The sequence below is a fragment of the Petaurus breviceps genome, unplaced genomic scaffold, assembly GCF_028583685.1.
Source record: "Petaurus breviceps papuanus isolate PSGF00001 unplaced genomic scaffold, PetGlider_PUasm1.0 490, whole genome shotgun sequence".
NCBI lineage: Eukaryota > Metazoa > Chordata > Mammalia > Diprotodontia > Petauridae > Petaurus > Petaurus breviceps.
Window position 1 is genome coordinate 9845018 of NW_027186352.1, and position 15617 is coordinate 9860634.

The 15617-nt window shown below is 39.8% G+C and overlaps 1 protein-coding gene across 1 annotated transcript in view; it reads left to right on the top strand.

Moving 5' to 3' along the window:
- Positions 1-15617, top strand: part of ADAM12 (ADAM metallopeptidase domain 12) — a 382969-nt gene that overhangs the window by 30560 nt on the left and 336792 nt on the right. Inside the window, exon 2 of the mRNA XM_069101636.1 lies at positions 9695-9831. Coding sequence (XP_068957737.1) covers positions 9695-9831 — 137 coding nt within the window. The remainder of the gene's footprint in view (positions 1-9694; positions 9832-15617) is intronic.

A 15617-nucleotide genomic window follows, 5' to 3' on the forward strand; every position in this document is an offset into this window, starting at 1 on the left:
TCTGGTGCTTCTCACTTCACTTTGCATCAGTTCAGATAGGTCTGAAACCATCACGCTCATTATTTCATATAGCATAATAGTATTCTATCACAATCACATACTACAACTGGTTCAGCCATTCCCCAATTGATGATCACCCCCTTAATTTTTCTAATTCTTTGCTCCCACAGGAAGAGCTTCTATAAATACTTTCGTACAAATATGTTCTTTTCCTTTGTCTTTGATCTCTTTAGAATACAGTCCTATAAGTGGTACTGCTGGGTGAAAGAGTATGCACAGTTTTATAGCCCTTTGGGCATAGTTCCAAACTCTTCTCAAGAAAGGTTGGACCAGTTTACTACTCCAAAAGTTCATTACTGTACCTACTTTTCCCTCATCTCCTCCATTTATGGCAGGTGTAAAGTGGTACCTCAGAGTTGGTTTAATTTGCATTTCTCTAATCAATAGTGATTTAGAATAATTTTTTATATGACTCTAGAGAGCTTTGATTTCTTCTTCTGAAACATACCTCTTTATATTCTTTGACTGCTTATCAATTGGGGAATGGCTTTTATTTTTATACATTTGATTCAATTCTATACTCAATATGTAGTTGAGAATTGAGGTCTTTATCAGAGCACCTTATTGTAAAAATTTTTGATATTATTTCATTGTCTATTATGCCTTTTGGCAAAAGGTAGTTTCCTAGATTATCCCTTTTAATTAAGCCTATGTTTGCCTTCCCTTTGTCAGAGATCAAATAGTGAGTTCTTATCCCACAAAGTGGAGTCTTTGGGTTTATCAAACAGTAGATCACTACAGTCATTTACTATTGTGCCTTGCCTACCTAATCTATTTCATTGATCCACCACTCTATTTCCTAGCCAGTAACAGAGAGTTTTGATGATTGCCACTTTATAATGTAGTTTTAGATCTGGTATAGTTAGGCTACTTTCCTTTGCATTTTTTTTTTATTGATTCCCTTGATATCCTTGAGTTTTTATTCTTCCAGATGAATTTTATGATTATTTTTTTCTAGCTCTATAAATATTTTTTTACTGTTTCATTGGGTATGGTGCTGATAGGTAAATTAATTCAGGTAGAATTGTCATTTTTGTTATATTAGCTCCACCTACCTATGATCAATTGATATTTTTTCAGTTGTTTAGATCTGATTTTATGCACATAAAAAGTATTTTTTAATTGTGTTCATATAGTTCCTGTATTTGTCTTGGCAGGTAGACTGATTCCCAAATATTTCATATTGTCTACAGTTATTTTAAATAGAATTTATCTTTCTATCTCTTGCTGCTAGACTTTGTTGGTAATATGTAGAAATGCTGATGATTTATGTGGGTTTATTTTATATCCTGTAATTTGGCCAAAGTTATTAATTATTTCAAGTAGTTTTTAGTTGATTCCCTAGGATTCCCTAAGTATACTATCATATTATCTGCAAAGATTGATAGTTTTGTTTCCTCGCTGCATATTCTAATTTCTTCAATTTCTTTTTTTCCTCTTATCACTAAAGCTAATGTTTCTAATACAATATTGAAGAATAGCAGTGATGATGGGCATCCTTGTTTCACCCCTGATCTTTTTGGGAAAGCTTCTAACTTATCCCCATTACAGATAATGCTTACTGATGGTTTTAGATAGATACTGCTTATCATTTTAAGGAAAACTCCATTTATTCTTTTGCTCTCCAGTGTTTTTAATAGGAATTGGTGTTGCATTTTGCCAAAAGCATTCTTTGTGTCTATTGAGATAATCATATGATTTATGTTGGTTTTGTTTTTGATATGATCACTTGTACTAATAGTTTTCCTAATATTGAACCAGCCCTGCATTCCAGGCATAAATCCCACCTGATCATAGTGTATTATCCTTATGATGAAGTATTGTAATCTCTTTGGTAATATTTTATCCAAAATTTTGCATCAATATTCATTAGGGAAATTGATCTATAATTTTCTGTCTCTGTTTTGACTCTTCCTGGTTTAGGTATTGGCACCATATTTGTGTCATAAAGGGAATTTGGTAGAACTTCTTCTTCACTTATTTTTCCAAATAATTTATATAACATTGGAATTAATTGTTCTTTCAATGTTTGGTAGAATTCAATTGTAAATCCCTCTGATCTTGGAAATTTTTTCTTAGGGAGTTCACTGATGACTTGTTCATGAAATGGGATTATTTAAGTATTTACTTCCTTTACTCTTAATCTGGGCAAGTTTTATTTTTGTAAATATTCATCCATTTCACTTAGATTATTAGATTTATTGACACACAGTTGGGCAAAATAGCTTGCAATTATTATTTTAATTCGCTCTTCATTGGTGGTGAATTCACCCTTTTCATTTCTGATACTGCTAATTTAATTTTCCTCTTTCTTTTTTTAATCAAATTAACCAAAGTTTTAGCTATATTATTGTTTTTAAATAAAACCAACTCAGTTTTATTTATTAGTTCGATAGTTTTCTTTTAATTTTATTAATCTTTTCTTTGATTTTTAGAATTTCTAATTTGGTGTTTAATTGGGGATTTTTAATATGTCCTTTTTCTAAAGCTTTTTAGTTGCATGTCCAATTCATCGATCTGCTTTTTCTCTATTTTGTTGATATAAACATTTAGAGATATGAGATTTCTCCTCAGTACTGTATTGTTTGCATTCCATAACTTTTGGTACGCTTTGGTATGTCTCATGATTGTATTTCTTGTCAATGAAAGTATTGATTGTTTCAATGATTTCTTGTTTGACCGATCCATTCTTTAGGATTAGATTATTTAGTTTCCAATTAATTTTCCATCTATCTTTCCATGGCCCTTTATTACATGTAATTTTTCCTTGTCGGTCATCTTGACTTTGGTCCTTCCACTGGACTTTGAAGACTCTGGAAGAAAGAGAGTGAGGCTGATGACTCTGCACAGCTCTGCCTCGCTTAAATCCAATTCAAGCATAAGTCGAAACATCGCGCTTGTGACGTCATTGGTCCTTTTTGAAGTGAAGGACCAACAACAATGATTTGGTTTACGCTGACTTGTTTTCCTTATGTGGTAGAAAGAGTTCTGAGTCTTGAACCCGAGCACCTCTGGTGAAATCCTAACTTTGTCACCTACTAACTTCTGACAAATCGGGCGAGTCACTTAGTCTCTAGACCTCAGTGCCCACATCTACGAAATGGGGTCAGAAAAGATGACACCTCCAGAACTACCTATAGGACCTTGAACAAGCTACTTAATTGCTCTGATACTCAGTTGCCTCATCTGTAAAATGAGGATGTCGGGGCAGCTAGGTGGCGCAGTGAGTAAGAGCACTGGCCCCAGAGTTGGGAGGACCCGGGATTGGTTCCAGCCTCAGATACTTCACACACACACACACACACACACACACACACACACACACACAATAGCTGTGTAACCCTGGGCAAGTTACTTAACCCCAACTGCTTTAAAAAAAAAATGAGGAGGTTGGACCAGCTGACCTTTCAAGGACCTTCTAGGTCTTGATCCCATGGGCTACCAGAGATACTGGGCAAGATCCCTTTCTCAGCTTCCTCAGTGGAATACCTCCTGGTCACTTGAGACTTCATTAAACAATTGAATTTCCTGAGCTTGTCTGTCCCCATGATTTTCCTTAATTAAATTTTTCCCATTTTGTACTTTACCAATAATTTTTCTTATCTCTTTCTATATTTCTACTTGACTGGCAAGGAGATGGATTGAAAACTTGACAATGTTATCTTGCTGAGATTCCAAGTATGAATCTGAAAAAAAAAGTGGAATTTTTTAAAAAATTGTTTTGTTCTCAGTTGGCCTGTCTTTATCCTAGAACTGCCCTGAAAAGATAAGCTCCCTTGTCACATCTACAGGATTTTTATCCAGGGCTCAGCCAGATCATTTGTCTGAGATAAATGAGTTTTCTCAGCCATCCTTGTTTTCAGCGATTTAAAGGTAATTTGCAATTTAGAGTAAACATCTTTATGATTCTCTTCCAGTCCTGCAGAGATGTTGTCTCTGTGTAGGGGAAGCTAGGACTCCACTTCCTGTTCAACATGATGTGCGGAATGTGTTGGGAATGATATCCTCTCCAAGTCTTTCTAAGTTGATGGGTGATTTTGTCCTCCCTGGTAATCTCCTGGTCATGTGTTCCCTGATAGCCCAAGGACTGAAATCCACTGAGGTTTGACTTAGCAGAATGTCAGCAGGAACAGAAACCCCATTATCTTCTTATTATTAGGTTATTCAGTTTTATATATTTTTTACCTGAGGGTTAAATGTGAGCCTGTCCTCAGAGGTTTCATGGAATCGGGTCTGAGATGCAGTCATGGAGAACAAAGCAAAGTAAGGGCTAGGGATCCCTCCCTCTCTCCCACAATGGGTTTAGTGTTAAAAGACCTGGGTTCAGATCCTGCCTGTGCTAATTCATGAAGAGTTTGGTCTAGATGGCTTCTAAGGCCACTCTAGCTTGGAATGAATGATCCTTTAGGAGCCACTTACCATGTGTTTGGGTAGAGGCATGGCACCAAGAAGTCCTAGAAAGGAAAGGGAAGGAGCAGGATGGAAGCTAGTTGCTGCTGTGATGGTGCTCCAAGACCCCACAGTCTAGATGAAAAGTGACAGGGCCCAGATACATTAGGAAAAGTAATTGTCAAATTTCATGATGAAGGAAAAGTAAAAACAACAGTAGCACTAGGGATATGAGCTGAGAACCAAGAGAGAAATCTATAAAGAATCCGGGAATTACCAAGAATTAGAATGAATGGAAGATCCAAATGGGGATATGGTTATGGAGAGGATCCAAATGGAAATTCACTGTTATTCCTGAGGTCAACCCTCAGCCCCCTGACTTTCCAGTTGTTTTGTAACCACCCACCATGAAAACAGCCTTGGTTCTGGCCTGAATCAATTCTGTCTAAAGAGAGTCAGTCATAGCAGAGAGGAAGGGTGGCAAAGTAGTCTCATGCTGCCTGGGAAGAACATAGAGATGATTGTTCCAAGAGACATCAATGTTAGAAATAAAAATATTTAAAGTGCCGTTTCCTTTATGAAGCTGAAAGAGTATAACATTAAAAAAATTAGAAGTGCAAAAAGAGTCTATTTCTGTAAATATGTACAAAGTGGGACTCCATTGCTAATGTAAACTGTTACTGGCTAATGAGCTAACTGTGCCCAAATATTATAAAATATAAAACGTATGCAAACTGTATATATTGTCAGGCCATATTTTCTTTTGTTTGCCTGGTTTTCTAGGACCAAGTGAAAATCATTCAAGATTTGCTTTTATGGTTTGTCACTGAGATGATGCTATAAAATAAACCCTGATATCTCCCAGCTGTGTGGAATCCATTCTGTCCAGCCATGGTGCACAAATAACATTTTTATTTGCAACATGTTAAAGAAATATTCAGCATGTAAACACATAAGCAAACCTTATCACAAAGGGGACTGTGATGGCAAGCACCTCTGGGAGGGTATTGCACCCCTCCTGATTCTGAAGAGCTCAGACACGGCCTCGTGATCTGTGGACATTGAGGATAAAGAAAAAATTTATTCTGACTCAGTCTCTAAAAAGTAAAAGTAAAGTCTGACGAAGATCATCCCTGTCTACTCATTAAATGCTCTGTGAATGTTCAGAAACAAAAACATCTTCAAGGATCCTAAGTCTGGAGCTACAAGAGACCTCCAAGACCATCTGAGTGAAGCTCCCTCATTTTAAAAGGAGGCAGCTAAGTCCTAGAGAGGTTAAGTGACTCACCTAAGGCTCACAGAGATAGTAAGTGGCAGAGGCAGGATTCAAACCCAGGTCCTCTGACTTCCAGCTGATCTCAGGCTCTTTCTACTGTATAACCCTTAAATGGTTGCAGAGAGGGCAGTGGCTACGTTTTTACTTTTCTTTGTTTCTCTGACACTTAGGTCAGTACCTGGCATACACTAAGTACTTACTAGATGCTTATTATTGATTGACTCAAATGTGTTGTTAGTTGTTGTGTCCTTAGACCACCAGATCATACACCTAAAGTATTCAGTCATCTGAGTGTTTTCTCTATATGGTTCTAAATATTTGGAAATTTGTACATAACCTATAGTAATCAGAGAAACATCGGACCTATTAAGAGACTTTTTTCATCCTTGGCATTGGGTGTATAGATGCAGTTTTCATTTCAATCTAGTATAACTCACTTGAAGTTCACCTGTGAACTCCTAGCACAGTAAAGAATGTAGACCACATTTAAGGGCTCTTCAGACTAAGTTCTGATTTGAGTATCCTTTGGAAATACTCAGTCTATTGCAGAACCATTTGCTTCTTGCAAAGTTCATGAGTAGTCTACCACAAAATCTCTGCAGAGAGAAAGGCTTTGGGGGCTGAGTACAGCCTTAACCTGATTGTGAGTTAGACCCCCAAAATTGTGAAGAAAGGAAACTCTCAGAGCTGGGATCATCCTTTAGCTCATAGGATAGAATTGGATGTGATGGAGTTGGGTTAAAGGATAATGGTAGTTAGGTGTGGCCAACACCCTTTCTTGAGTAAGAATGGCAATTCTTTTTTCATAGGAGGTGAGAAGGTGAATGATCCTCGCAATGACAAAAAGAACATCAATGTGAATATTGAAGTTTCTAAGTATGATGACCAGACAAGGAGAAGGCTGGAAACCAAGTGCTACTCATGCACACCTCTATGTATATGTATATGTATATGCATATGTATTGGTGAATAAATGTATAAACATGTATTGTGTGTGCATATGTGAAAATATATACATGCATATATAATATAAGTGAGTCCTATTGAGCCTCTCCCTGATAAATGCAGGCAATCACCTTTTTCAGTACATAGCTGCAGAAGTTATGGGTACACTATAACTCACTAAAGGAACAGAGTGCTAAATTTTCTGTTCTTCTGCCTGGTCATATCTTGTGCTGCTTCAAAGCCTATTGCCCCAGACAACTCTGACTTAGGGTTAGAAAATTAATTTTTTTTGAGGATGGAAGGCAATTGGGTTTAAGTGACTTGCCTAAGGTCACACAGCTAGTTAAGTATCAAGTGTCTGGGGCTGGGTTTGAACTCAGGTCCTTCTGATTTAAGGGCCAGTGCTCTATTTACTTCGCCCTTTAACTTTCACTTCAGCACTGATAAGGCTTGTCTGCTCCCAAAAACCTATTTTTAGAACTGACAAAAAAATCTCCACAAAAGCTCTGTTTAGAAAACTAGGAAGACCTCAACTAATATCTAGTCCAACCTTCTCATTATACAGATGAGGAAACTGAGACTCAGAAAGTAGAAATGGATACCTCAAAGCATAATGGGCTCATAGATGGGACCTTAATGATCGTCCAGTCTGGCCCTCTCGTTGTACAGATGAGGAACTTAAGGTTGGTGAGTTTAGGTGTCCTCACAGGTAGAGTATGAGACAGGTCCTCAGGATTCAAATCCAACTTTCTTTTTACTAAACCGAGTTGTCTCCTAAGCATGCAAATAGTAAGTGACCAAGAGAGGATTTGAACCCAGGTCCTCAGACTCCAAATCTGGAACTCTTTCTTGGAGAGTTCCAACATTGCAGGAGTCTATAGATAAGAGGGAAACTCAGATAAATCTGTCTGAAACTGACAATATGTTACTCTCGATTTTCAGTCTCCATAATCATTTAGTTTGATTAATGTGTTACTTTGGTAATGAAAGATATTCCTCTTTAATCATCCCATACATGAATTTTCCAAAGGGTGAATGGTTGAGTAGTCTGCTCTTTGGAGTATGTGGCCCCATCTCTGTCTTAGGGATCAGCTTTTTTTCTCTGTTTCTGGACACTTCTGATGAGACATACTATACCTAGCCTGAGTTTCTGGAGAGACAATTAATTTCAGACCGCCAACAGTTTTGAGTATTAATCCTTTGTAAAATCTTCGTCTCACTTGTTAAACTGAATATAACTGCAGACTTCCACCAAAAGAATGATACAATGGTGTGGCTTTAAAAGTATTCAGGGACCTGTAAAATGTCTAGGATTAAAATTTCAATACCATTTGTGCCCAATAAATGTGCAGTCCTTAGTAACTTAAGACTGCATGATTATGAGTCAGACCCGAAAAATTCTGAGGAGCAGCTGAAGAAATGGAGCTTGCAGGGGAGGAAGTCTGGGATCATCCTTTACCTTTTGGGATAGAATAGGATATCATGAAAAAGCCAGGAGTTGACCTCATCAGCAGAGTTTGTTTAAAAGCTGCAGTTGGGTTTGTTTAAGAAAAGAAGATAGGGGCACTCTGCAGGAAAGCAAAAGGTTACGTGGACATTTGGGCTACTTTTGTGGAGAAGGGGTTAAATGGAGGGTGTCTTTATAGGTAAAGACTGAATTCAACAGACAGCTGGGGCAGCAGAAAACGGTGTCCCACTGGATGGACCACATGCTCTTGCTGTGACTCGCCTGGTTGGTCTGAGCAGCCAAGACTGAGGATGTGAAGAGACTCACCCTGAATTTAGGTGACTCATTGAAGCAGCTCAAATTAGTCTCAGTAAAGTGTGGCCAAGGGGAATTAGCCTAATATTGGCTGCCTGCTGCCCAGAGGGGAAAATGTACATTCCTGGCCTGGCCTTTCTAGCCAGCCTGCCCTATCCTGCTTCCTTCTTATCTTTCCAGGGCTGGTGAGCACAACTGCCCTCCTTGCCCTCTGCATTCCCAACCACCTTGGCCCACTGGAGGATTTTTTAAGCTTGAATTTAACTTTGTTTTTCAATTAATAAGTATTTATTTATTTTCTCTCTCCCATCCTACATCTCCGTTTTCTTTTTTTAGAGGAAGGAAAGAATGCTTGTAACAAATATACATATTCAACCAAAACAAATTCTACATTAGTCGATGCTTTAAAAAAAAAAAAGGTGTATTTCATTGTCCATCTTGCATCCCTCAGGAGGGGCTAGGGGTAGGTGGCACATTGTGTCACTGGTCCTCTGGAAACATGGCTTATCATTGCACTAATCAGAGTTTTTACATCTGCTGATGTTGTTTGTCTTTACAAATGTTATTATTGTGTAAATTGCTCTCCTGGTTCTGTTCACTTCCTTCTGCATCAGTTCATACAAGTCTATGAAGTTTGTCTGAAACCATCCCTTTTGTCATTCCTTATGGTGCAATAGTATTCCATGACATTCATAAGACATCATTGGTCTAGCTGTTCCTTAATTGAAAGGCATCTCCCCAGTTTCTAGTTCTCTCCTACCACCAAAGAGCTGATGTGAATATTTTTGCCCATACAGGTCCTTTTCCTCTTCCTTTTATTTCTTCAGGCTTTAGGGCTAGTGCATATGTTGCTAAGTGGAGAGGAATGTGCAGTTCAGTGATTTGGAAGGCATAGTCCCCTTCCTCTCCCACATCTGCACATTTGTGAGGTTTGCCTCTCGTGGCTGTAGCATACTTCCTCCTTATTTTTCTTCAAGGTCCAGCTTAGGAACCTGGGAGAGAGAAGGGTGGGTTAATGGGAGGAACACTGGGTTTGGAGCCAGAGGGCTGGGGTTGGAATCCCAGAAATGCCATTTTAGGGAAAGAAACCTAACTCTTCTGGACATCACTTCCCTTTTCTGTAAAATAAGGAGGTTGGATTTCCTTCCAGTTCTAATTTTATAAACCCTCTGGGAAACAAAGTCATTTCAGCAATAAGCTGCCTATGCTGGACCCTTCCCCACTAAGATATCAATCTGTGGGCTGTTTGTCTGTGATTGCAGGTGTGATCGTGAGGAGCCCCTTGGGAATCTCTGAGCTGCCAACAAGAACGAGGGACCATCCTGCCAGGTACAAGGTCGTCAGCCCCTCCCTTCTGAATGGAGAACCATGGAGTTCACTCAATAGAATCCCATCTAAGGTCAGTTCTCAATATTTTCCGAATTTCTCAATTGGTTTTATGATTCATTTTGGGGTACCACCTTTACATTATTCCCACTTAATATGATTTTCCCTGACTGTGATGAATTTACACATATGGAATGAAGACTTTATTTGTAAAAAGATAAAGTCCATATTGCTTTGGTGTTACAGTATAACTTCTATGGGACCAGGAGGCTGCAGCATTCTTCACAATTATTGAACATGCATTTTTTTGTCAGAAAGCCAGTTATTATATGCTTAGATATAGGAGTACTGAATTTTTCATGTGAAAAGATTAGGACTTTTTTTCATTTAAAAGAACCCATTTTTGTCAATTTCATTAATGTTTAGTTTTTACTGACATATTTACCAATATCTTAAATTGAAAACACCTTTCATAAAGGAAATCTTATGTCATTTCTTCTATTAAAATTCTTTGAGAATATGGGTTTTTAATCTCTTTTCATTCAATTCAGATTAATATTTAATACTGTGATATATCTATGGATATATAGGAATTTTATTTCAACAATGCTGGTTGTAAGTCACCTTCTCATTATGAACAACTCTTGTCTATATTCCACTATTCTCCTCCACTGGGGGATCTGTCCAATGTTCTGGGTTCTTGACCATGGATAGATTTAATGGGCCAGTGAACATGGATAGGAAAAAATGCATTTTTATTTCCATGTAACTGAGTTTTTTTACAATCTTATGTATTTTAGTTTACACATTTAAAAACATAATTGTGAATAAAGGTCAAAAGGCTTCACTGGTATTCCTAATGGGACCATGAACAAAAAAAGTGAAGAACTCCTATTCTAGAGCTCTTGACCCTGAACCCATCCTCATATTCAAGTAATGTGAAGAATGTTACAGCTTCATGGTCACAAGGGATTGGAGAACATGGGCTGTTCACCATCTATCCCTGGCCCCAAAGATACATGCAGTCCATCTTCTTTTCACTCACGTATCTCTTTTATAAAAGCTTCTGGGGTTACTTCTCCTGAAGAATTTTTCACTGGTAACATGTTGCTCATGTCCACCATATGTTTCTCTGTTACCTTTTGGGTAACATTAATATTAAAACATATTATCAGTTTGTTCATGAACATTTGAAGTATATGTTGAAATTTCCCGTCGAGATGGATTTTGCTTAGACTTTCCCAGTTCCTGTTCATGTGGTTTGGGATAAGTTTTCCTAACTGGCCTAACTTATGGGATGTGACAAAGAATCTATAGGAACATGAGATCTTTGGTGAGATAGCACAGATGGCTTTGCCCTTGTTTTCTGAGGAGTTATTTTTAGATCACGTCCTTAATTGAAACCAGGCATTCTCTCTGCTGAGGACTCGGTGTTACCCAAACCACGGGTCTCTTTCTGAAGGAGCTATGCTGAAGAACCTTCACATGAGGAACACAAATGGGATTAACACTGTTAACGTGGTTCCCAGATAGTCTTATGATTTAAAGTGAGCATTAAGACAGACGGGGGGCATGCTACAGAGATCCAACTGAACCATCAGCACTTTGGGATTCAATTTTTTTCATGCAGACTCTTGCAAATTGGATTCATAATGTACAAATCAGGCATGGCTGCAATAATAATGTCAGCCCAGCTTGGGAGAAACACAGGATATTTTAGAGAAACTTGCTCATGCCATGATCCATCAAAGGCAGAAGCAACATGGTAAATGTCGGGAGAAGGGACATGCTGTTTTGCACCTACAGCATGGCTGTTTCAGCATCTTCTTTGTAAAAAATGGTTAAAAAACATCCAATTCCGTTTGGATGGTAAGGCTCAATAATGATTCTCACCACATGCCTTAGAGGTTACTGTTAGACGCAGACACACTGATGTTAGTCATGTTGGCATTGTCGGTTAGAACACAGCTGCTGATGCCAAGGTCATGGGTCTGATCCTTATGTAGACCACACAAGGTGGTCTCTCTTTTATTAATGACCATAAATGCGACTCTAAACTCCAGTTAGCCAGCTTGCAAATACATAGAAATGGGAACCAGGGCCCTGAAAAAGATGGGCACAGGGGAGAGAGAATGTGGATCCATCACCACTACTAGGAATGCTGATGAGAGCACAAAGCCATGGATAACCTGTGGATATAACATCGTTTTCATTAGGAAGGGGCAGGCAGCATCATAATGTCAGCAAGCAAACTTCACATATCCCCTGGAACCATGTGTCTAGCACTGGAACTATCTGCTTAGATACTTTGATGGAGTGATCACCTCAGCATGTAAGCATTCCTCCATCAATGGCGATCTCAAGCCATTCCTGCCTTGTTCTCCTGGGCATGTTTTCTGTCTTCGTCCTGACTTTAGAGGCAGGGGACCTGGCTTCACTTTTCACCACTGACATTTATTGCCTGTGATTCCCTCAGCAAATCACAGTCTCCCAGCAAAGGAGAAAAAGAGCAATTGGGTCAGGTAGAAGGAGAACCGAGACAGCGGCACTAGGAAAACTCAGGAAGAGGAGAATATTTAGCAGGAGAAGATGTTAAAGGCAAGCAGGAGGTCAACAAGGAGGAGTGAGAAAAGACCATTACATTGGATCATTAAGAGATCACTGGTAACTGGAGAGGGCAATTTCAGATAAGTAATGAGGCCAAAAGCTGGTTTACAAAAGACTGAGGAGTGAGAGAAGAGGAATCTAAGAGCATGACAGAGAAAGAGGAAAAAATATCATTGGACACTCCTATAGAGGAACAGGAAAGCGTGGTAGGTTAAAGGTGTTTTTCTAAGTGTGGAGGAGATCTGAAAGTGTTTGTAGGTAGTACAGAATGAGCCAAATGATAGGGAGAAATTAAAGATTAGACAAGTCAATATGGAAGGTTATTATAGGAGAGTCTGGAACTAAACCAGAAGACCTGGGGTAAGCCCCCTTCAATTTGACAGATGAATAAACTGGCAACCAAAGGCCCTAAGTGCAACAAAGAATCTAGCAGTCACCAAGGGACACTTTAAATATGATGTTCAAGTGTGTTCATGAAATCGGTGCTAATATCATGACTTTGCCAGGAGCTACTCTAAGAATAGTAGGTGATGCTGAGATAGTGCCTTAAGATCTACAAGACATTTTACATAGACCATCTCATTTGATTCCCATACAAACTCAATATAAGGACTAGAGCAGGATTCTTAACCTTTGTGGGGATCCAAGGGGTAAACATTATCACTGGACAAAGCCAAGAAGCGAGTTCAACCTGGAGACCTAGCTAAGTCCATATTGATCACCAAACCAGGTGTTTCTATCCTGCCCCCTGAGGCTTGATTAAAAAGGGAACTGTTTCTTAAATCTCAATTTTCCAGAAACTTCCTCAGCTCAATAACTTTGCATTACCTGAGCAGATCCATTCCTCCAGTCTAATGTACGGTAATTACTTGAAATTCATTTCCCAGAGTTTTAGCCTGGGTAAAGGCCTCAGTGACCATCTAGCTTAACCCTCCCACATCCTCCCTATCCCTCTAAAATGTTCTGTATAACATCTGCAGATGAGCCATCACCCAGCCTATGCTTGAAGATCTAGCCAAAGGGACCACCCCTGCCTCCAGGGGCAAAGATTCCCCTGCCTCTGGATAGCTCATTGAGGTTGGTTTTCCCCAGCATCCAGCCTCCATTTCTCTCTTTCTCACTTCAATGCCTCCTTCCTAGTTCTGCCCTCTGGGGTTAAGGTGACCAGGCTAATCTCTTCCTCAATAAAACCACCTTTGAGATACCTGAACCCATGGACCATGTATCCCTGCATCTTCTTTCTCAGGCTGGGAAGCCTTGGTTCTTTCATGGTTTTCATTTGCCTACTTTCCAAAGTGACCTGGAAAAACTTATGATCTGTTAGAGTGAAGATCCCTGTATTTAATTTTGACTGGAAGAAGACACTGCAGGTCTTACTTCTGATTGCCCAGAATTCCATTGGAAGATATGGCCATTAACCTGGGGCTCCATGTGGTTCTGAGTTTGGAACCAATGAGGCTGAGGTCACAGATTCAGTTATGGTTCCCAGATCAGCCATGACTTCAGACTGACAGCTTTCCCCAAGCCAGCCATCCTGTTCTACATGGGCAGCCAGAGAATAGTGGGACTGGATCGGTAGCAATCCATCACCAAATGGGGAGGGAAAACAAGATCCAAGGCCTTCTTTACTGATAATAGTGCCAACTTTGTATAAAGAGGATAGATAGTCAGGGCGGAGGGGGAGGGGGAAGAAAAGGAAAAATGGAAGTCTATGATAACTTTGCTATCTATTTAGAAGGAGTAGCAAGTTGTACATAATAGATTTGCAGTTTCGTGTGCAGTCATCTTTTTTATTATACTGTGTTATGAAAATGCTTGTTTTATTCCACAAATTAAAAATAAATTTAAAAATGTTTATAAAGAGGATACACTGGGGCTATGGGTTGAGAGCTATAGGGGCTCACAGAGTCACCTGGCCCAGGGGTGTCAAATTCTCAGACCACAACTCTCAGAACTCCCCAGATTAAGTGGAGGAATGATTAATAAAGTAAATAAAAATACAAGTCAACAAGGATTATGCTAACTTGTGGTTTTCTGCTTAGTTGAATTGGAAACCATTGATCTGGCCCACTTCCTCTCTTTACAGAGAAGGAAACTGAGGGTCAAGGTGTTCACTTGTGACTTGTCCAAGGTCATACACATAGCACACTGTATTTGAACGCAGTCCTCTGACTCTAAAAGTCCCTCCAAAGCTTCCTGGCACTCTACCACTCTGACTGCCCTATTTCCACCTTATGTGATAATTAAATCCATGTGCTCTGAAAATTGAAGTGGGGAAAAAAATCTCAGTCTTGGTCTTTTCCACTTGGCCTCTCTTTCCATGAAGCGTTGGTTTGGGTGCATTTGAAGCACAGCGTATGTCTAACTCGGTCTCATTCAGAATGCCTTTGAACCTTTCCCCAGACAGAATGGAGGAGCAGCTCCCTCCTTCTGCAGGCTGGGCTGGGGGAAGAGAGCAGAGCAGACCAGTAGTTGAGAATTTTATCACCGTCCTTTTGAAACCCAACCCCGTTCTCCTTTTGTAGTTGAAAATAAGACCCCTGGGGCACATAATCTCACATAGTTCCTATTCAGCTGATAGGAATGTGCCGCTGTTGCCAAAGGTTATTACCCATTGGTGTATTCCTTAACACAAGTGGCCCACGTCGAACCGCTCCATCTTGTGCTTTGTAAGGCCTGCTTTCTGCTAGCCTGTTGGCTTCCTACAGGTCCATACACCCCCGGAGCAGCATGTGTATACCAGGACTACACACACACACACACACACACACACCCTCTCTAAAGATGAAGACCTGTAAATATTCGTTCAATAAGCCTGACTCTGCTAGGCACTGGGGACATACAATATTTGCATTTTTAATTTTTGTACAAGACTTGTGATTTTATTGTATCACAATTGCCCAGAGGAAACCCTCCAGGGCAAAACATGATGACAGAGGGCATAAGGTGCCAGACTCATGGCCAGGAAGACTTGGGGGCAGATCCTGATTGGCACTTACCAACTCTGTGCCTCTGGGCAAATCCTGTCCCTTCTCTGGGCCTCAGTTTCCTCATCTGTGAAAGTAAGAGATTAGCCTGGGTGTCCTCTGATGTCCCTCTGGGCTAAATCTATGATTCCGTGAAACTCTCTCCATCAACATCGATTAGTCATCGCTCTGCTCTTTGTCCTCTGGGAGGCCCTCTTAAGGGATCACACAGCCAGCGGGTGCCTAGCAGGGGGAGGATTTGAACCTGAGTCTTCCTTTCTCTGAA